Consider the following 21,395-nt stretch of genomic DNA (forward strand, 5'->3'; position numbering starts at 1 on the left):
AGGTTTTCATCTTTTCTGCTGTGAATGGCCCAGGAGTTTCCACCAAGTCATTGTGGATATCGAAGTGAGTAAGTGAATATTTGTCCAGGTAGTTGGCGATTCTGACCAGAAATTTGGTTTGGTCCACCTTTTGTCGGGGTTGAAAAGGGTGATTTGGCTCCGTCGATGCTTATGACCAATTTCTGGTCAAATGGTCTTGGGTCCTCTGCCGTTAGACTGGATAAATAACCGGGATCAATACCCTTTACGTGCTTTCTCGCTCCGTCCGTCATGTTAAATTAGTGTTTCTTGCTGCCGACCAAAATAATTCCCAGAATACAACGCGCGCTTTTGTCAACAGTGAAACTCGCCTATAAAAGAAAGTAGTACGATTTAATGTTGAAAATCCATAGACTGTATATATAAATGGACAGATCTAAACACACTAGCCGACGAGTTCCAAATAGGAAGTTCGCAAGCGGCTTTTCCGGCTCCTTCTGACCCTGGCTCCCATTGACTTACACTGGAATATTGTCACCTCTCTCTCTGTAATAACTGCTGCTGTGAGCCTCGTCATTTCGATCTTAAATTGTTCGTTTAACCTGCTCCACAGATGAATGCTGTTGTTGTGTCCTTGGGCAAGATATTCAACCCTAGTGTCTGTGCACTCTATGTGAAAATAACATTCTATTGTCTAAATAAAGAGTGTTATTACAGGGGACCCCCAGGTTTGACTACCCCAAATTTATGACTTTTCAAAGACCTTTTCAAGACCACTTACATGAAAATTAAGACCAAGATCGCACCCATTATGCTGGCCAAAAACACCAGATCCAATTCTAATAATGACCAACCAACTACCGACTACTACGACATCTAGAATCTAAGGCTACGTTCAGACTGCAGGGCTTAACGCTCAATTCCGATTTTTTGTGAAATCCGATGTTTTTGCGAGGTCGTTCACATTTCCAATTAAATGCGACTTGTATGTGACTCCAGTGTGAACATTAAACGGCCTCGAAAGTGTCCCACATGTGACACTGGAAACACGATGACGTCAACCGCAGTGAGCGTCTCTGTGTTTACGGAAGTTGTCCAAACATGGACGCGAGCATCGAGCACCTGGAGATTTTAAAGTTCCTCTCGTACCGGAGCCAGAACATGAACAACTTACTTGTTTTAAGGAGGAGATTGAGAAGGAGAAGGACGAGGTTTTTGGTCGTGGTGTTTTGTGGGACAGCGACAGCGACGTCCGTTGAAAGGAACGTGTGGATGTGGAGACGGAGCCAAGAGTGGTGAGTGGTGATGTGCTTCGCTTCAGTGACACGGAGTTCATTAACAATTTTCACCTACTTCAGTGCAGAATAGTGACGTTTGTGTCTTGTTGATAACGTGTAGGTGGATGAATGCACTTTGGCCGTTCACACTGAAGTCGCATGTCAAAAGATCAGATATGTATCGGTTTCAGGAGCACATATCCAAGTGTCCTGGGTCGCAATTGAAAAAAATCAGATCTGTGTGGTTCAGACTGTCATTAAAAGATCAGATACAGGTCACATAGAGGCCAAAAAATCGGATTTGGGTCACTTCAGGCTGCAGTCTGAACGCAGCCTAAGACACACTGTGGATTAAACCAACACTTACCCATGATCCCCATGAGTTTTTTAATATTGTGACAACACTACAGCCTGTTTAATTTTTGTCTACCGCAGATTAAACCCGTGCATGTCTTACTTTAGCAGGCAGCAGTTGTACGAGTCCGTCCACCACGGGGATGAGCGCCGACGCCGCCACCGCCCTGACGTCGTCGTCCAAGTCCTGCAGACCCACTGTGACGGCCGGCAGCACCCGAGGGAGCAGCGACGAGATCAGGTCCTGAACAACAAGCAAAAGACACAGAGGGGTCGCGATCAAAACTGGAGCTATTGACACTTTGTTGGGGGTGTTCCACATGTATCTCTAACCTGGAGTGTTCAGCAGTTACCATGGTGACACAATGCACACATTAACAAACACAGACAAAAAGGTTTTAAGTCTGAAAACGCAAGAAAAAAAATACAAACTGGATTTAAACAAAGCATTTTCAGGAGTCTGTGATCAGTGGTAGTTTTCATGGTCTGGTATCAATTAGGGATGTAAGATTAATTGCGTATTTAATAATTATAAAGAACTGAAATGATCAATCTGGATAATTTAACTACCCCTATTCCCAATGCCTTGTAGTCTCTGTGTACCGTATTTTCGGACTATAAGTCACACTTTTTTTCATGGTTAGGGTGGTTCTGTGACATCCAATCCAATTTAATATACAAGTCCAATACTCCGGTGCGATTTATATATTAAAATGTTCACACTGAAGCCACGAGAGGCTCTAGTCTTGTGTGTCAGTATCTGCTGCTCCTGTTCCTCCTGTACCACTGTCACTTTACTCTACTGCGCATGTCTCTCTGCAGAAAGAGCCTCTGTCCTGCTGCAAGTTGTGAAATATTCAGACGAAAACGGTAATCGAGCGGCAGAAAGAAAGGGACTTGTGAGGGTCTGGCAGAAAGCGGGGACGGAGACCACAGCTTCATGGGAACCGGGAGGGTGTGTCATGCAACTTTCCTGGAAGTCACTGGATGAATCGACAAAGCCTGGACTTCAGTAACAGCCAAAACCATCCTGTCGTGATTCAGAAAGTCCGGGATAATTCTAACTGGAACTGATGCTGAGTCCGACGACAGTAACACAGAAGAGGAAGCGGAAGTGTGACACCGAGGATGAAGAATTGAATGGATTTAGTGATTTGGAGTGAGATGGAGAGTTTGTTAAACTTGTTCTGTTGTTTATGTTATAGTTTATCTGACGAACTGTTCATATGTGACGTTAACAATCTGTTGTTCTCTGTTCTGTTGTTATTACTAGAACTTGCCTTTCAAGAGGAAATGTCGGTTCCTGGTCTCTGATTTTATAAAATACATTTCCCCTAAAAAGTGCGACTTCTGTTTTTTTCTTCTTCATTACACATTTTTTGGCTGGTGCGACTTATAGTCCGAAAAATACGGTATATTGTTTATCTGTTTTTTTGTATGTATGTTTATAATAATTTCGATATAAATGAATATATGCAATACATTTGATGAAAAAAATAAATAAATAAAAAAGTAAGATTAATCACAGTGAAACCAAAATAGAAATCTGAACGGATGCAATTAAATCTGCCATTTTTAAAGTCGGATATTTTGTTGCTTGTGGAGATAATTATCTTGTCTTATTCTGCATAAAACCTGCTAACCCTGTAGTTTAGATCTGTACAAACACGTTCTGAAATGTGATTCTTGTATCAGTCTGCCAGTTTACAGAAATGGCACGGAGCACCCGAGGGAACAGGGACGAGATCAGGTCCTGAACGAGCAGAAGACACAAAAAGATCAGGGATGTAACATGATGAAAACTGTAGCTATGAAGGCTGTAAGATTAATCACAGTCTGAATGTACGCACTCAGAAAATCACAAACGCTGCAGTTTCTGAAGTATAATAATTTCCTCCACAAGCCACAAAATATCAGGTCTTATTCTGCATGAAAATGGCCAACGCTGTAGTTTACACCCGAACAACCATGAGCTGAAATATGATTCTTGTGTCGATTCTTCTGAATGTGTTTAAACTGTGAACTTTGAACAAAACCTCGTTATTAAAAACAAAAGCATTGCAATTCTGTTTAGATGTGTCCAAAAGAAATCTGAATTATACAGTTTTCCAAAATCGTTTGTGCACACATGTTCATGATTTTTTATTTTTTATTTTTTTTGCTTTTTCTCTACTTGTCAAGATTTGGCTTGGGGAAAAAAAAAAAAAGGTTTAGTACTGATGAATAGGACCTCTTAGACTTTGAGTTTATTGATCCACAAAAGAAAATGATTTCGCTTAATCTTAAGGTGTAGGTCAGACATGTTAAATTTGGCCCACGATATAATTATATTTGGCCTGCGAGATCAAATTAAAGATGTATTAGAGCTGCCCACCAGGCTATAGAGACATTATTTATTAAAAATGTTGTTATATTTTACATTATACTTGTTCTGGAATCAATGTTTAAGCAAATCAAAACAAAATTAAACATTTATTTTAATAAAAAAAGGTTTAACATTACATATCTCGAAAGAAGAGAAAACATGCAGATGTTGTTGAAATTTTTCAATTAATATTTGGTTTGGCCCATGACTTAGTCCCAGTTTTTAATTTTGGCCTCTATGAATTTGAGTTCCACACCCCTGATGCAACAAAAACAAAAATAATACAACAAATTCGCTCAAATTAAAAGCTAAAACTTAAACGCACAATTTGTATAAATAAAAATCTCATTCCCTGGACCCAGTTTTTTTGTCTCATCTTGAGGGAATTGTGTCAGATCCTTTTCCAATACTCTATATAAACACAGACATGTATTTACTACTGTGCAGTGGTGGAGCTGAAGGTGCAGAAAAGATATTTATTTGAAGACCAATCAGTGACATTGGACACATGTATTCATGAAGGCGGTCCATATGAGTAGAATACTGTTTAACTCACACTGGTTTACTTCACCATTTGGGAAATATACAGTAGTTGCATTTTTTTTCTGACAAGTATTTTGATCAAGATTTGCAATTAATATTTTAAGGACAAGAATCTTAACAAACAAAACATTACACAAGCCTGAATATGACTGAACTGTTTTGAACCCTAGGTGAGTGCCAAGTACAGTATTTAATGAATTCATGTAGAACACAAATCAGCATGCAAACAAGTACTTCCAGTAATAGTATGTTTGCAGAGTACATTGGGCGTGTGACAGAAGGCAAATTGACCTACATATTGCACTGCACCATTATTCACCTTTAAATTTAACTAGTATTTGCTTTAAAAACAAGACGCACGTGACTTAGGGTCGCCGGGTTTAAGAAATCAAACCAAACCAGTCAAACTTTATTGTTAAGGATACAATGTTCTGCAGTACACCTAAAAACATTGTTGTAAGTCTAGTAACAATTTTATAGACAAATTATACTATTTATAGTCGCTGCTGAGAGTGGAGGGGCACACAAAGTTTCCTCCTTCCTAGAGGGGGGTGTATTTTCCGGGCTATTAGGTGCTCTGGATTATAAGACTCACTGTCATTAAATGGTGTATTTTCAAACTTTTTTCACAAATAAACCGCGTGGGACTTTGCCGAACTTTTGCACCGCGTACGGAGTGAACCAGGACTGATCCAGGTCCGAGACCAGACCGAGACCATGACAAGACTGAGACCAGATCGGAGGCTCAGAGCCCACGGCAGGGCCGGAGCTCGAAGCTGAGGCTCGGACCCCGTGGAGGCTCAGAGTCAAAGCTTGGAGTCCGCCCTGGTCCCGCTCTAGTCCCAGTCTGGTCTCGGACCTGGATCAGTCCGTACCCGGTGCATAAGTTCGGCATCGCAGTCACGGAAGTCACGTAAACGGGAAACGGTCGTTATCCGTTTTTTCCATTCTTCATTTAAACACAAAATCGAAAACTGAAAAAACGAATCGTTATCCGTTTTTTCATTTTGGTTTTGGAGACAAATAGCGAAGAAAACTGTTGTTTTTTCGTTTTCTTATTTTTGGTTTTATATTGAAAAACGAATGAACGAATGATACACGGATTTAAAGGAAACTGTTGGATGGGTGAGTGGTTTTGTTTGTTTGTTCGTTCGCAGTGACTCAGTTGTTCAGTCGTGTCTAGAAGTGACTAAAACTAAATTTATGATATTTGCAAAACGAAAAGTACAAAATCGTGTACAAATTATGCTCAATAATTAGTGTTATGTAATCAGAGTACAAATTATGAGTAACTGTATTCAGTTACAGTTACTGTTTCAGTGAGTGGTAATTAGATTACAGTTACTTTGTTGAAATAAATGGATTACAGGGCGGTATTTTCCTGTTTTCACATTTTGGCTATATTCCCCCTTTTTTTTTTTTTTTTTCCTTTTTTTTTCGGTAATTCCACTCATTGCCGGAAACTAAAACAGGTCTAAGCTAGATCTAAACCAGGTCTGAACCAGGTCTAAATCAGGACTCAAACCAGGATTAAAACCAGGACTAAACTAGATCTAAACTAGACCTAAACCTCTGAAAATCATGTTCAAAGTAAACAATAATCTCCTGCCAAATTCTTTACAGAACACGTTCAAAATCTGAAAGAGCCAATACGAGCTCAGAGGCACGGCCATGTGTATCAAAAAGAAAATCAGAACATTATAAAATTGTGTAAATCTGTTAAAGGGGTGGAGCTCTGGAACAACTGTACAGAAAACCTAAAATTGTGCACCAGTCTCTTTAACTTTATAACGAAGTTTAAATGTTTAATTCTGGACAGATACATGAAATATGATACTTAGTTTGTGCTCTGTTGTTCTGTTTCTGATTTGTTTGTTTCCACTTGCTGTATTTATGAAGATGAACTAGTGTCAAGATGACGCTCTGATAAAGGAAGAAAGGGTAAAGGCAGAATAAGCTTAAGCTTCAGCCTGCATCTTTTCGGTCTGTGTATGTTAAATATGTGAATTAATGTCAAAATATACCTGTGACCGAAATAAATAAATAAATAAATAAGTGGAGTGATGACACCCGAGTGGATTCGTGTATGGGGCGCTCTGGATTGTGTGACGCGCAGTCGTTTTTTGATGGGGTTGGAGGATTAAGAGCGCGTCTAATAGCCCGGAGAATACGGTAAGTGAGAAGCTGTGTGTTCTGAGCGTTACCTGTCGCACAGCCAGGGCGTACTTGATCCCCAGCAGGCCTCCGTGTCGCACCTCCCACTGCGCCTCCTTCAGCAGGTTCAGCAGCACCTCCACCGTCATGGACACGCCCCCTTCAGTCATGTGACGCAGAGCCACACCCAGAGTCTGCGCACACGTCTCCCTCACCGGCGCCACCACCTGGAGACGAGGACATACAAGTTTAGGAACTGGTACAGAACAGTAAATAAATAGAAAATAAACAGCCAATTCAAATGCAAATTAAATAGAGTAAAGCCTGCCCAGTTATTTTTTAAATGTAGTGACTTCAGTTTGTAGTAGGGATGGGCTTTCGATGAAATTTTCTTAATCGATCGTCGGAAGAATTAACGATCGAATTATCGATTAATCATTAACATTTTTATATTTAAAATGATCATCATTATTATTACTATCTGCACTACTAATCTGCATAAATAAATTCAACTTTACGACATATAAACCGTAACCACTCTAGAGCCACATCAGCCCGTTTGACATTATGATGTGTTTAATTCAGTTTTGTTCAAGTCTCACAGAAACAAAACTTAAAACTGCATCAATAATTTGCATAAACTAAGCGAAGATAAAACTACAGCTCTTGTGTCGCTGATGTGGTTCAATTTCTGTCAGATTAAAAGACATGACTCAGGTGAATACAGGTTAGTGTGACCAGATTTGCGTTTGTCAAAACCAGGACAGCGTACGGGGGGAGGGAGGTGGGGACTCGTCATCGACATTGAGCGACTCTCACCTGGAAAAACTTTTTCCCACTGGACACTGACAACATATGTGCTGCTTTGTACACTGTGCACATGGACTCACACTTGTCCCGAACGCAACGGAAAGTGTGGAATTTCTTGTACAAATCATCGTTAAATACACATTTGTGCTTCAGTACGTTGCAGACTGACCGACTGTTTGTGTCTCGCTCCTTCTGAGTGCAGAGACACATGTACAGACCTGTTTGGTCACACTACACACAGCAACCTACATTCGGTTTGTCGATTAAAATTAACGTAAACGATGAAATTCTTAATGATCAATTATCGATTAATCGATTAATAATGCCCATCCCTAGTTTGTGGTGTTGTGTTAATATTAATTATGCCTCACTGAAGTGTCCTCGGGTGAAGGATTTATTTGATTTGTGTTGTGTTTAGAGCTGGGTATCATTAAGAAGTTGTAGATAAGATACATATCTCGATACGATAAATATCTCAATACAGTGGACTTTCAATTCGATATTGCAAACCAATTCTATACATTTCGATAAAAAACAAGCACAATCAAAAATAGCAACCTAGTCCCCATGAGGCATCAGTGGAGACAGTTCATCACCACAGAAGCAGCTGATGAGGAGTCCAGCCCATATTACATGATCATTATATCCACAATGTGTGTATCTGTACAGGCCCATGAACATTTGTGTGACACTGGTCACACATGAGAATCTCTGTATTTACTAGTGTGTAACAAAAATGTAACTGTTCATGAGTTGTGTATATGTTAGTTGTGTGACTGTAGATCAGTGTGTCGTCGTGTATCACCAGAAAAAAAAGAAATGGAAATGATTTGTTTCGCTTAATTATTTGTCATTGTAATTAGAATTTTAACGGCTACACTGAAAGAGAAAAGAACTGTTATAATTAGTGATTATCTCGAAAACTATTAATATTTTAATACAAATGCATAGAATTATAAATAGATAATATTTTTTCTGAGATTTTGAGACCAATCCCATTGCTGTAGCTCGATCCTACGTGGAGTTATGACCAAAAACACATATCTGACCTTGGTTACCTTGACCGGTTTCAACCTGTAACATCCAGTGTGCCCCGGTTATGTGTGTGCCAACTTGTGTGATGATTGGGTGAATATTTTAGCCCACAGATGGTTCAGAAATCACTGAAATTCTTTATAATGGCGTGCCCTTTCAACTTGACCCGTGTGACTTCAAATGACCTCGGATCGTCACCAAACTTTTTTTTGCGGCATCGGGCACGGGGGCTTGACCCACGTAGCAAATTTGGTGACAATTGGTCCATAAATGGCGGAATTATTGCGGGTGGACACACACACAGACACACAGGGTGAATACAAAACCTGGTCAACACTTCGGGGACCAGGTAATAATGACTAATATCACGGCTGTGACGCTAAAAGTTCTTATTAACCCACTTCTTGTGCAAAGTTAATATGAAACTTTGCAGATGAAGTCATCAAAGTTTCATCGAAAGAGTGAAAATGTCAAATGAGTCACAAAAACGAGTTTCCTTCCACTAAACAAGCAACAAAACTGTAGCTCTTTAACAAAATAATTTAGTAAAATATACCAAAAAATACTCTTGGTGATATATCGATACAGTAGTCCACGATATCGATACCGTTTCATCACATTAAACGATACGATATATTGATATTTTGATATTTTTACACACCTCTAGTAGTGTTTAACATGTTGTCAGTCACATCCGCTCACAACTGGCCGCCCAAGTCCTTATCTTTAAATATTTACTAGTGTGAGCATGACTTCACAAAAAAACCCAGAGATAAAATTGGACAGGAAGTAGTGACGTCGACAGTGCGGTTGCTGGGTACAATTTGTGTCCTAAAATACTCAGACGCCTAAAATAATATTACTCAGAAGTACAATGTAGAGGTCCAAGAATGAACTCAAGTAACAGATCGTAAGTAATTGAGGGATCTACAAAATGAGTAACTAAGCTGCAATCTGGATGTAAAATCTGATTTATGCACCTGTTTGTTTTGTACTAGACGGACAAAACATTAAATAATAGGTGTGTAGCGATATTCAAGTCTCACGATATGAATCTAACGGTACGATATTTATTGCGATATCGTTGAAAAGCTCACGATTAGGGATGTAACAATATCCAAATCTCTCTGTACGATATTTTCTCGATATACATCTCACAGTATGATATTTAGTGGAGACTAACAAAACTGTTAATATTTCCTCTTAATATGCCTTGACAAGACTTAATCCAGCGAACTAAGACTTAAAAGTGTTAGAACTGTTATTTCTTCTTGTCGTCTGCACTGAAATGGAGCAACGGATCATGGTCTATGTAAATCCGTGTATCATTCGTTCATTTGTTTTTCAATATAAAAACAAAAATAAGAAAACGAAAAAACAACTGTTTTCTTCATTATTTGTCTCCAAAACCAAAAAGAAAAAACAGATAATGATTTGTTTTTTCAGTTGTCATTTTTGTGTTTGAATGAAGAATGGAAAAAACGGATAACGGCCGTTTCCCGTTTACGTGACTTCCGTGATTGCGATGCCGGACTTTTGCACCACATAAGGACTGAACCAGGACTGATCCAGGCCCGGGACCAGAACGGGACCAGAGTGAGACTCCGAGCTTTGACTCTGAGCCTCAGTTTCGCGCTCTGGCCCTGACGTGGGCTCTGAGCCTCCGGTCTGGTCTTGGTCTGGTCTCGGTCTGGTCTCAATCTGGTCCCGGACCTGGATCAGTCCTGGTTCAGTCCGTATGCAGCGCAAAAGTCCGACATCGCAGTCACGGAAGTCACATAAACGGGAAAGGACCGTTATCCATTTTTTCCATTCTTCATTTAAACACAAAATCGAAAACTGAAAAAACGATTCGTTATCCGTTTTTTCATTTTGGTTTTGGAGACAAATAATGAAGAAAACAGTAGTTTTTTCGTTTTCTTATTTTTGGTTTTATATTGAAAAACGAATAAACGAATGATACACAGATTTATGTAGTTCCTGCTGTCTGTTTTTTAGCTGTTGCTGCACCATAACTCTTAATTTAAGCAAAGACACTTGTAATTGGATATATTGTGATGGTCTGACGATATTATTGTGAGAACTTTGACAATACGATATCACGATATTTCGATTATTGTTACATCCCTATTAAATAATGCACAAAATCTGGTGTTTGCAATGGAAGCATAACAAAAATGAGAATATCTGAAGGGATTCCATGCAAAAAAAAATTAGTATTTATGCAGAAAATATACTAGGAAATGTATAAAAAGATAAATTAAACTTGTGAATTATGAGTTTAATCTGACTTTTTACAAATTGTCCTGTATAAATCCTTATAATCTAAATCAAAATTACTAGTCAACTAATACACCACTGACAGATTAATCAACTAAGCGACCTACAGCACGACCCAGAAATACAAAATTATTAAAAAGTTACTCTAGTAAATGTATTGAATGTATCTGAAAACGAACTAATTGCCATTTAGTTTTGATTGTGATTTAATAATAATAATAAATCAGTTTTATAAAGCGCTTTTCTGGACACTCAAAGACGCTTTTACAGAGCATTATTCATTCACTCCACACTCTTATTTATTCTAGCAGCTTCTTGCGCTGATAGACGAGGATGAATTTCATACAATTAATCAACATTTGACATTTTAGAATAACTAAGCCATTAAATAAATACAAGGGAATGATACAGATCTAGTACCGCGTAACACTGAGTCATAGTTGACTTTAGAACTGAAGCGTTGCGCCGTAAAAGGAAGCGGTGCGCACATCACAGGAATACACCATCAACTTGGTTTGTGGCACCTCCTTTAAATAAATATAGTACAAATGAGGAAATAATAAAGCGTGAGAGCGTGAGTAAGCAGTGACGGCTGAAGTTCGAAGAATTTTAAAAAGGCAATGATTCAATTTTAAAAACTCATATTTTTGTACGGGAGATGCTTGCAAAAAATGACTCTATGATACTAAAGTCGATTTGAATTGGTCATTAATGTGAGCGCACGTACGGAAATGGGTTTAAAACATTTGAATAAGTAAAACACACGTCTCACCTCGTCCGACACAAAATCTCCAAACCGATCGAGAGCGAAGACGCACAGCAGCCGAATCACCAGGTCTTCGATCCACTCCTGGTGCTGCCGTAGCATCTGCACGAATAAAACGTTGAAAAAACAAAATTACAGCTCCGACACTCAAGTCAAATCCCACTTTTTTCGTTTGAGGAGTGATTCATGACCTGATCAGCGGTGCTTCCCAAGAGTTTCCCTCCTCCTGCTCCGTGGGACTTGAGTATTTCTCTAAGGCCAGTGCCAGCACCATGACGTACCTATCGAGTCAAAAATAAGAAAAAGAAAAACAAGATATTCAATTATAAACTTCTCTCTGTACAAGTATCAATCAATTAGGCTCAACAAAGTCTTTAAAAACAAGTAACTATAAAAATAAGTAACTATAGATCATAATTTAAACTGGAAATCACCCATAAATAAAATTCAAAATAAATTATCCAAAGTAATTGCAATTATATATAAATATAGCTATATCCCACAGGTGTCAAACATACGGACCGGGGGCCAGATCCGGCCGTCCAAGACCTTTAATCTGGCCCTCGGCTGATTTTCTACAAAAAATATTTTCATTATATTTTCTATTAAAATATTGTTAATTTTCTGTGGTGTTTATCACAGCAGCGTCTCCAGCGTCTCTGTACGTGGCCCCTCCCACCAGAGCAGCACAAATGAAGACTTGTCTCTTTCCAAACGCTCTTAAAGGACGATCGTTTTGACTGTTGACCGTGACACCCTCATCAGAAAAACGTCAAAAGTGAGAAAAGTGGAGCCGAGTGCAGGATTTTCCAAGAAAAATTTACTTATTCCTATTTGCATAACAAGTTCATGTTAAAACATTGTGTTGAAATTGTATTTTTCTTAAAGTTTCAGGTTCTTAATAATAATATAATATTTTGTAAAAGAAAGAGTTCATCGATTTAAAAAGATTTCTGTAATAGATTTGCGTTTTTCTGCACAAATATTTGAACTTTTTTGTTATTTTTGGGGTATATATATGACATGAGTTTTCTGATCCGGCCCCTTTGGAATCAAAGTACGGTAGGTTGGATACGGCCCCCGGACCAAAATGAGATTAACATCCCTGCTATATCCTAAATAAAAAGTCTTTTTTTTTTTTTAAATACAACTCGCTGGTAATGCCCTACCTAACCTACTGTATTGAGATTTGGGGCAATACATATAAGACTAATACAAATCCAATCGTTATCTTGCAAAAACAAAAAAAAGCAATAAGAGCATCACATTATCAACTTAAAATGAACCAGCTAATGCGTTATTTATAAACCTTCTAAACTCTGAAATTTTACGATTTAGTCGACCTTTACACTTTGAAAATCATGTTCAAAGTAAACAACAATCTGTGGTCAAAATTATTACAGAATATGTTCAAAATCCGAAATATGAGCTCAGAAGTACGGCCATGTTTATCAAAAAAATCTGAAAAAAAAAAAAAAAATCTAATATTGTGGACCACTCTCTTCCATTTTAAAAAGATGTTTAAATGTTTAACTCTGGACAGATGCATGAATTATGATGTTTATTTGTGCCTGTAGTACTTTGTTGTACTGTTACTGATTTGTTTGTTTCCTCTTGTTGTATTTATGAATGAACTCGTTTCAACATGATGCTGTGACAAAGGAATAAAAGGCCAACACTTTTCCATCTGTGTGTGTTAAATATGATATAATAATGTCAGAATATATATAAATTAATCAATCAATCTCCCTTTTTATTGAAGAGTGTGTTGCATAAATTATTTTTTATCAGTACCGATTGTGGCAGTTTTCACAGCTTTCAGTGGCCAAACGGAATTTTGCAATCACGGTAAAGTCAACAACAACTAAAGCCTGCAGACGGCACGCAGCATTTTGACCTCAAGAGCTGTGTTCAATGTAGCTGCACTGGGGCAACACGTTTAGCTCAAATACATGGAAAGAAAACAGATACAGGACTATAGGTGTGCAAAAATATCAAAATATTGACATATCGTAATGTTTAATGTGATGATTCAGTATCGATATCAGGGACTGCTGTATCGATATATCTCCAAGTGTGTTTTTTGGTATATTTTACTCAATTATTTTGTTACAGTGCTACAGTTTTGTTGCTTGTTTGGAAGGAGGAAACGTCTTTATGCGATATACTTGACATTTTCACTGTTTTGATGATTAAAATGTTTCCTAATTAAAAAAATAAAAGCTACATCATGGCTGTGATACTAAAAGTCATTAAATGGTCTATTTTTGAACTTTTTTCACAAATAAACCGCGTGGGACTTTAAAGGAAACCCAACAGTTGGACGGGTGAGTGGTTTTGTTTGTTTGTGGTGTTCACGGTGACTCTGGGCTTTGTTCAGTTGTGGCGTGTAGGGAGGGTGCTGTCTGGGACCGCTTTGTCGGTGTGTTCGCAGTGACTCAGTTGTTCAGTCGTGTCTAGAAGTGGCACATTGCGCTCGCTTTTTCGGTTCGTTCCTGGTGTTTTTCGCTGTGCGGTCGCTGTCTGCTTCGTGTGTGTTTGTGTGTTCTGCAGGTGGTGCGGCTTTGCAGTTTACTCAAGTCGTGCTGGGACACCCGAGTGGATTCATGTATAGGGCGCGTGTGTTTTTGGTATATTTTACTCAATTATTTTGTTACAGAGCTACAGTTTTGTTGCTTGTTTGGAGGAAAGAAACTCGTTTATGCGACATATTTGACATTTTCACTGTTTTGATGATTAAAATGTTTGTGTTTCATATGAAATTTGCACAAGAAGTGTTTTAACAAAGACTTTTAGTATCACAGCCATGATTTATGATTTGTTTTTTATTTAACTGTATCAAATCGATTTGAAATATATCGAATCGAAAGTGCACTGTATCGAGATATATATCGCATCGTGGTCTATGTATCAAGGTATGTATCGTATCGCCAACTTCTTAATGATACCCAGCCCAATAAAGGACTAAGGCTGGGTATCATTAAGAAGTTGGCGATACCATACATACCTCGATACATAGACCACGATATCTCGATACTGTGAGCTTTCAATTTTATACAATTCAATATGATACGATTCAATAAAAATAAAGGCTAAATCATGGCTGTGACACAAAGCCTTTGTCAAACCACTTCTTGTGCAACGTTAATATAAAACACACCCATTTTAATCCTCAAAACAGTGTCAAATGTGCTGCATAAACAAGTTCCTTCCCCTAAACAAACAAAAAAACTGTAGCGCTATAACAAAATAATTAAATAAAATATACCAAAAAATACTGTTGGCGATATATAGATACAGCAGTCCCTGATATCGATACTGTATCATTAGATTAAACTATACAATATATCGATATTTTGATATTTTTGCACACTCCTCTACAGGACTGCTAAATTAAATAGTTTGTCAAAGACGACAACTGACCTCCCACGAAGGATTAAACAGGTCATTACACAGCTCCTCACAGAAGCTTTCCAAAGGCCACTCACTGGTCTGAAACACACAAGGAAAAACACGAATCAGATCATTACAGTAACCAAATATTATCAGTTATGTTCCCCCCCGAAAAATCTTGAAAAGATTTGGGCCAGTGTTTGGAACATAAGCTCCATCAGCTCTTCAGTTTGTGGGTTTGCTTCATTTAGAGTTAATTTTCTCCACTTTTCCATCCTCCTTTGGATAATTACTTGTTTAAATGTACAATGAAAATGAAGTTCCGTATTTTTTGGACTATATGTCGCACTTTTTTTCATGGTTTGCGTGTTTCCTGTGACTTATACTGTTATTTGACTTTTATATTTTAAATTTTCACACTGACAGTGGCGAGAGGCTCTAGTCTTATGTGTCAGTATCTGCTGCTCCTGTTCCTCCTGTACCACTGTCACTTCGTCGTCTACTGCGCATGTCTCCTGCAGAAAGAGCCTCTGCTGCAAGTTGTGAAATATGCAGCTGAAAATGGTAATCGAGCAGCAGAAAGAAAGTTTGGAGTGAGTGAGAAACTTGTGAGGAACTGGTGAAAAGTGGGGATGAAGAACACAGCTTCATGGCAACTGGGAGGGTGTGACATGAAACTTTCCTGGAAGTCACTGGATGGATCGACAAAACCTGAACTTCAGTGACACCGAAACCATCCTGTCGGGATTCAGAAAGACCGGAATAATTCTAACTGGAACTGACGCCGAGTCTGACGACAGCGACACAGAAGAGGAAGTGGCGCTCTGTTTACCTCCGGAGATCGTGGAATTGTTCAGAAGTGACACCGAGGATGAAGAATTGAATGGATTTAGTGATTTGGAGTGAGATGGAGAGTTTGGTAAACTTGTTCTGGTCTGTTGTTTATGTTATAATTATCTGAAGAACTGTTCATATGTGACGTTAACAGTCTGTTGTTCTCTGTTCTATTGTTTTTACTAGAACTTGACTTTTAAGATGAAATGTTAGTTCCTGGTCTCTGATTTTATAAAATACATTTCCCCCAAAAAAGTGCAACATATATATGATTTTTTTCTTCTTCATTACGCACTTTTTGGCATTTTTTTAGTCCGAAAAATACGGTAGTCCACTTTTTGACCTGGTTTAACCCTAGATTAGACCCGGAATAGGCTCGATATAGACCTGGTTTAGATCTGATGATATTCTGAAAGTCAAGTCTTTCTTTTTGGAACTCAAACTTCTCACACCAAGTATCATCTGACGTAGGAAGTGAACAGTGTTTCAAATCACTCGCACAAAATATCAAATCAGTATATCTCTAATCTAGCCTAGTCTGAATGGGAAAACTTACTTCTTCTAGGAGACAGGAGTTGTCCGGAACGTTGTCGATTAAAACTTTGTTCTCTGTCGCGGGTTGCTCTATGACAATGTTGGTTGTTTTCCTCCGTTTCTCTTCGGGTTCTCCCTCGAAGCTGTCATTGCTAAATCATTAGAATTGGAAATTAGAAGGGGAAAAGAAAAACATCTGAAGAGAGACTCGTAATGACTATCAGTGGAAGGTATGTGAGGAATGCTGTGAATCATTGGAGACCTCCAGAAACGCAGCACAAGCCTCAAATAAAAACATAAACCTCGACAACTTTCATATTTTTATTTTTATTGCTTTGTGGTTTGGCCTGGTTTGTGTTGGGTGTTTTTAGCGACTACTACAGTGACCAGATAATTTCTCATGGGGTCAATTAAGTAGGTCGAAGTGTAAGGGCGCATTCACACATGGCAGGTTCTGGCTTGAGCTCATTTAAGTTCTTATTTAGTCCTTGTCTAGTCCTGGTCAAGTCTAGAGTCGAGTTTATTCCCAATTTCGATGTGAACCCACCCAAGTTGAAAATGTTTGCGTTTGTCTTTATTATTCTTGTACAGAACACAAAACAGCTCGCTTCTTTTGTCGAGTATAATTGGCCGCACACACCTTTCTCTCCTGTAATTACTGGGAAAGTCAGAGTTAAAAGCAGTAACAAGACGCCGTTGTTTCACCTCTTCTCGTTGGGATCCATGTCTCTAGATCTCTGCTTCGCCACGAAGTTTGGCCATTCGCTTCGCTTTGTTTTTCTGACGACTGCTCATTCCGGGCCTGAACTCCGAGTCGATCAACTCTGCCGCTTGCATTGGCTAAAACAAAAAGAAAAAAAAAACAATATTAGTAGGGGTCTAACGATATGGGCCCGGTCAATCAGACGTAAACAGCAAGGCCAAAAATTCAAGTTAATGCATCTGATATAAAAATGTATTGAACAGATACATATGTACTCTAGTTTATGAAACTGTTTACCTTTTTTCTGTTCCATTTTTGCTTCTAAAGTTCCATACGTTTTAAACAGACCATGTATGAAACATGGAACAAAAATTTTTTCCCAAATTTCAAAGACCTGCAAATCATGTAAATAAATGGATGTATTTCATCATATCTTGTGTTATTCCATCTTTGAACTGTTGATGAAGGGACATGATTTTTCAAAAAAAAATGTTTTAAAATGATAAAAAAAATTTGCTTGGAAGGACTGACATATTTTATAGAAATAGTTTCCTTTCATTTTGAAGTAATATTAAAGTATTCGGAAGAAAAAAGTTGACAAATTATGAAAAATCCTGCACCTTCTACTTGTTTGTACAATTTTCCCTCCGTTACTTTTCCCTCCGTTACCATGACCTTTCTTAATAAAAAATCTCATTACTCAAAAAGTAAGAGGTTTTTCAACCTAATCTTGTACCATATGGTAGAAAACTATATGAAGCAAATATTCAAACCAGTTTGTTAAGGATATGTAAGTGAGAACCAAGAGTTATCACTGTTTGGATTTATTGCCCAAAAAGTGCTGCATATTTCATTCCCAAATCTCTCTGTACAATATTTTCACGAGATATAGATCTCATAGTATGATATTTATTGTGATTTTTGTGCTCCTTTTTCCTCTTAAAATGCCATGACAAGACTTAATCCACAGAACTAAGACTTAAAAGTGTTTAGAACTGTTATTTCTTCTTGTAGTCTGCACTGAAATGGAGCAAAGGGATCATGGTCTATGTAGTTCCTGTCTTTTAGCTGTTGCTGCACCGAAACTCTTAATTTAAGCAAAGACACTTGTAATTCGATATATACAATATTTTGGTTAACATCCCTAAATATTAGTGTCACAAGTAAGGAATAGACTCAAAACTGTTTCCAATTCTTTTATTTATGCAACAGAATGGCATTTAGTATACTTTCTTATATCTGTGATCCTGCAGTGGTCTGGCCTTTGTACACCTGGTCATATATCGTATTTTCCGCATTATAGATTATAAATTAAATGGTCTATTTTCAAACTTTTTTCACAAATAAACCGACCGGATTTAAACGTAACAACAGTTGGATTGAGTGGTTTTGTTTGTTTGTTCGTTCACGGTGATCTGGGCTTTGTTCAGTTGTGGCGTGTAGGGAGGGTGTGTCTGGGACCAACGGATTGTCGGCGTGTTCGCAGTGACTATTGTTCAGTCGTGTCTAGAAGTGGCAGATTGCACTCGCTTTTTTGGTTCGTTCATCCGTTCCGTTCCTCGTTGGCGTGGAGTGATAGTGTGTCTGTGGGTGTTTTTCGCCGTGCGGTCGCTGTCTGCTCCGTGTGTGTTTGTGGCTTTGTAGTTTACTGAAGTCGTTGGGAACCCGAGTGGATTCATGTATAGTGCGCTGTGGATTGTGGTGTGCGGTCCTTTTTTGATGGGGTTGGAGGCTTAAGAAGCGCGTCAATAGCCGGAAAATACTATTTTTAAAGCACATAAACTAGCCAGGTTGAACACTAGTGCCTCCGCTCAATTTAATTTCTCTCCACGAAAAATCAAAACAAAAAAAAAAAGTTTAGACACGCAAGCCAATAGCAGATTTTCATTCAAACTCGTGGCGTCTGTCTGTGTCCCTTTTGTGGAACAGCACAACAGTAAACAAAGTTCGAACAGATGTAACAAGAAGACATTCTGTGTTGTGTTGCTGTCTGGGAATTATCGGCGTTTCGCATGACTCAGTTGTTCATCGTGTCTAGAAGTGGCACATTGCACTGGCTTTTTCGTTCGTTCCTGGTGTTTTTTGCTGTGCGGTCGCTGTCTGCTCCGTGTGTGTTTGCGTGTTCTGCGGGTGGTGCGGCTTGTAGTTTATAAAGTCCTGAGACACCCGTTCGTGTAGGGCGCTCTGGATTGTGGCCGCGCAGTCGTTTTTTGATGGGGCTGGAGGCTTCTACAGTTGTCTATTTATGTCTGGGGTTTTTTAGCTATTGCTGCATAACTCTTAATTTAAGCAAAGACACTTGTAATTCGATATATATTGTGATGGTCCACGATATTATTGTGAGATCTTATGATATTTTAGTTATTGTTACATCCCTAAATATTAGTGAAGTCACAATACTAAAATTTGAAACTAAGGAATAGACTCAAAACCGTTTCCAATACCACAAAAATAACAAAAAAAAACATATTTTATTTACGCAACAGAATGGCATTTCGTAATACTTTCTTATATCTGTGTAATCCCGCAGTTATCCAGGTAGACTCCACAGTGATCTAGTCTCAGATACTCATATGGGCAGGTGTACAAATATAGTTTCATCATCAAGTTTCAACATCAAGTTTCAACATCTAGTTTTAGTATCGATTTGTATCTGATTTTCTTTCTTTTTTGTTTTCTTTTTTTAAGTTGTATGAAAAAGACAAATATAATACAACATGCGGATGTGCCTTTGATGCTTACAAAGGATGAATTAATTTAAAATAAAAATAATAAAAATGAACAATTATTACAGCCAATTGCAAGAAAAACGAAGTGATGCGTCAAACAAAATCTGGTCTTACAGTATTTATATATTCAATCCACCGTTTCCATTTGCTTTAAAGTTTGTCTTGTTGAAGTCTTATACTAAAACTAATTCTCTCCATCTTAAAAATATCATAAACAATCTCAAACCATTCATCCAGTGTTGGTATTTGTGGATTAAGTCATTTCCTGGTTATAGCTTTCCTCGCGGCCGCACTCAAAATCTGGAACAGCATCTGATTTTCTATACTTTCGTCAACCCTAATTTAACATTTAAATCAAAATTTTCTTGAATAAATCTGGCATAAATCAATGTAATATGACAAGTGTGCTTCTTCAGAAATATCAGTAGTTTTCTTCTATAGAAACTGTGATTATACAAAACCACAACAACCTCATTATCTTTAAAAGAAGAATAACAAAAGTATGAGGCAACGAACTGTTAAAAGGCAGGTTTTAGCGTGTTCCTCTTTTCTTTTAAATTCATCATAATATAACCACAGTGGTTCTGGAAATATCATCTCCACTAAATATAAAGCCAATGATGTTCATTTTGTCTTCTTATATACTTAAAAAAGAACCTAAGAAGTTTATCCACTAAATATAGCCTGGAGAATTAACACATTAAAGAACAGAGGCTTATCAGTTTTGAGTAAATTTCTCAATAACACGACATTCAGTAAAAAATATATACAAATATACAGCGTAATGTATTTATTTTTAATAGCTGACACAGTGGATAATCCTGTAAATTAGGGCTGGGCGACATGGAGCAAAAAATATTTCTCGATATCTATAGAGGGAAAATAACTCCCCAAAACTGCAAACTGCAAAAACAAATATGCTAAATTCCACAAGTTTTTTTTTATTTTTTTTTATTCAAGTGCAAAGAGGCAGTTCATGCAGGACATAAAAAAAAAAAAAAATCTGTGTATTCAAAAATAATTTAACTGTAAAAAAAAAAATAAAGAAGAAATGTGTTTAATGTGTTTAATGCAGTTTTGCCACATTTGTTTACATTTTACAGAAACGAAACGTAAAACCGCATGGCTCATTTGCCTAAACTGCGCTGTCGGACCAAAGGACACGACTCAGTGGAATATGAGTGTTGTCGCCTTGTCTGTAAATGGTGGAAAAGGTTCGTGGTGCTAGAAACTTTTGGCGTTCACGACAGTAGAGTCTGTCTGTGGTTCAAAGCAAAGAGTCGGGGACGCGCAGGGGCGAACACAGAGAAGGCAAATAAGCGAAGCGGCGAAATCAAAATTAAATATACAGTAAGCATTATACCGATATATACGCTATGTCAGAATCCATGTCGAGTTTAAAAAATATCTCGATATATTTTAAATATCGAGATATCGCCCAACCCTACTGGATATGTTTATACCGTATTTTCTGGACTATTGAGGGCAATTGAAAAAAAGCAGTCTTGTCTTCATCTCAGTGTCTAAGGCTACGTTCAGACTGCAGGGCTTAACGCTCAATTCCGATTTTTTTTGTGTGAAATCCGATGTTTTTGTGAGGTCGTTCACATTTCCAATTAAATGCGACTTGTATGTGACT

General features: G+C 38.0%; 2 protein-coding genes across 2 annotated transcripts in view; both read right to left on the minus strand.

Moving 5' to 3' along the window:
• btaf1 (BTAF1 RNA polymerase II, B-TFIID transcription factor-associated) overlaps positions 1 to 21,395 on the minus strand; it is a 104,829-nt gene that overhangs the window by 53,440 nt on the left and 29,994 nt on the right. The window contains 8 exon segments of the mRNA XM_055162835.1: positions 1,714 to 1,854; positions 6,723 to 6,899; positions 11,570 to 11,665; positions 11,755 to 11,844; positions 14,987 to 15,055; positions 16,347 to 16,476; positions 17,030 to 17,073; positions 17,075 to 17,164. Of these exon segments, the coding sequence (XP_055018810.1) occupies positions 1,714 to 1,854; positions 6,723 to 6,899; positions 11,570 to 11,665; positions 11,755 to 11,844; positions 14,987 to 15,055; positions 16,347 to 16,476; positions 17,030 to 17,073; positions 17,075 to 17,164 (837 nt within the window).
• Positions 1 to 21,395, minus strand: part of blnk (B cell linker) — a 288,551-nt gene that overhangs the window by 35,606 nt on the left and 231,550 nt on the right. The gene's annotated exons all lie outside the window — the stretch shown is intronic.

Source organism: Boleophthalmus pectinirostris, unplaced genomic scaffold, assembly GCF_026225935.1.
Source record: "Boleophthalmus pectinirostris isolate CB_2022bp ecotype Guang Dong unplaced genomic scaffold, ASM2622593v1 HiC_scaffold_5, whole genome shotgun sequence".
In the NCBI taxonomy this organism is placed as follows: Eukaryota; Metazoa; Chordata; class Actinopteri; order Gobiiformes; family Gobiidae; genus Boleophthalmus; species Boleophthalmus pectinirostris.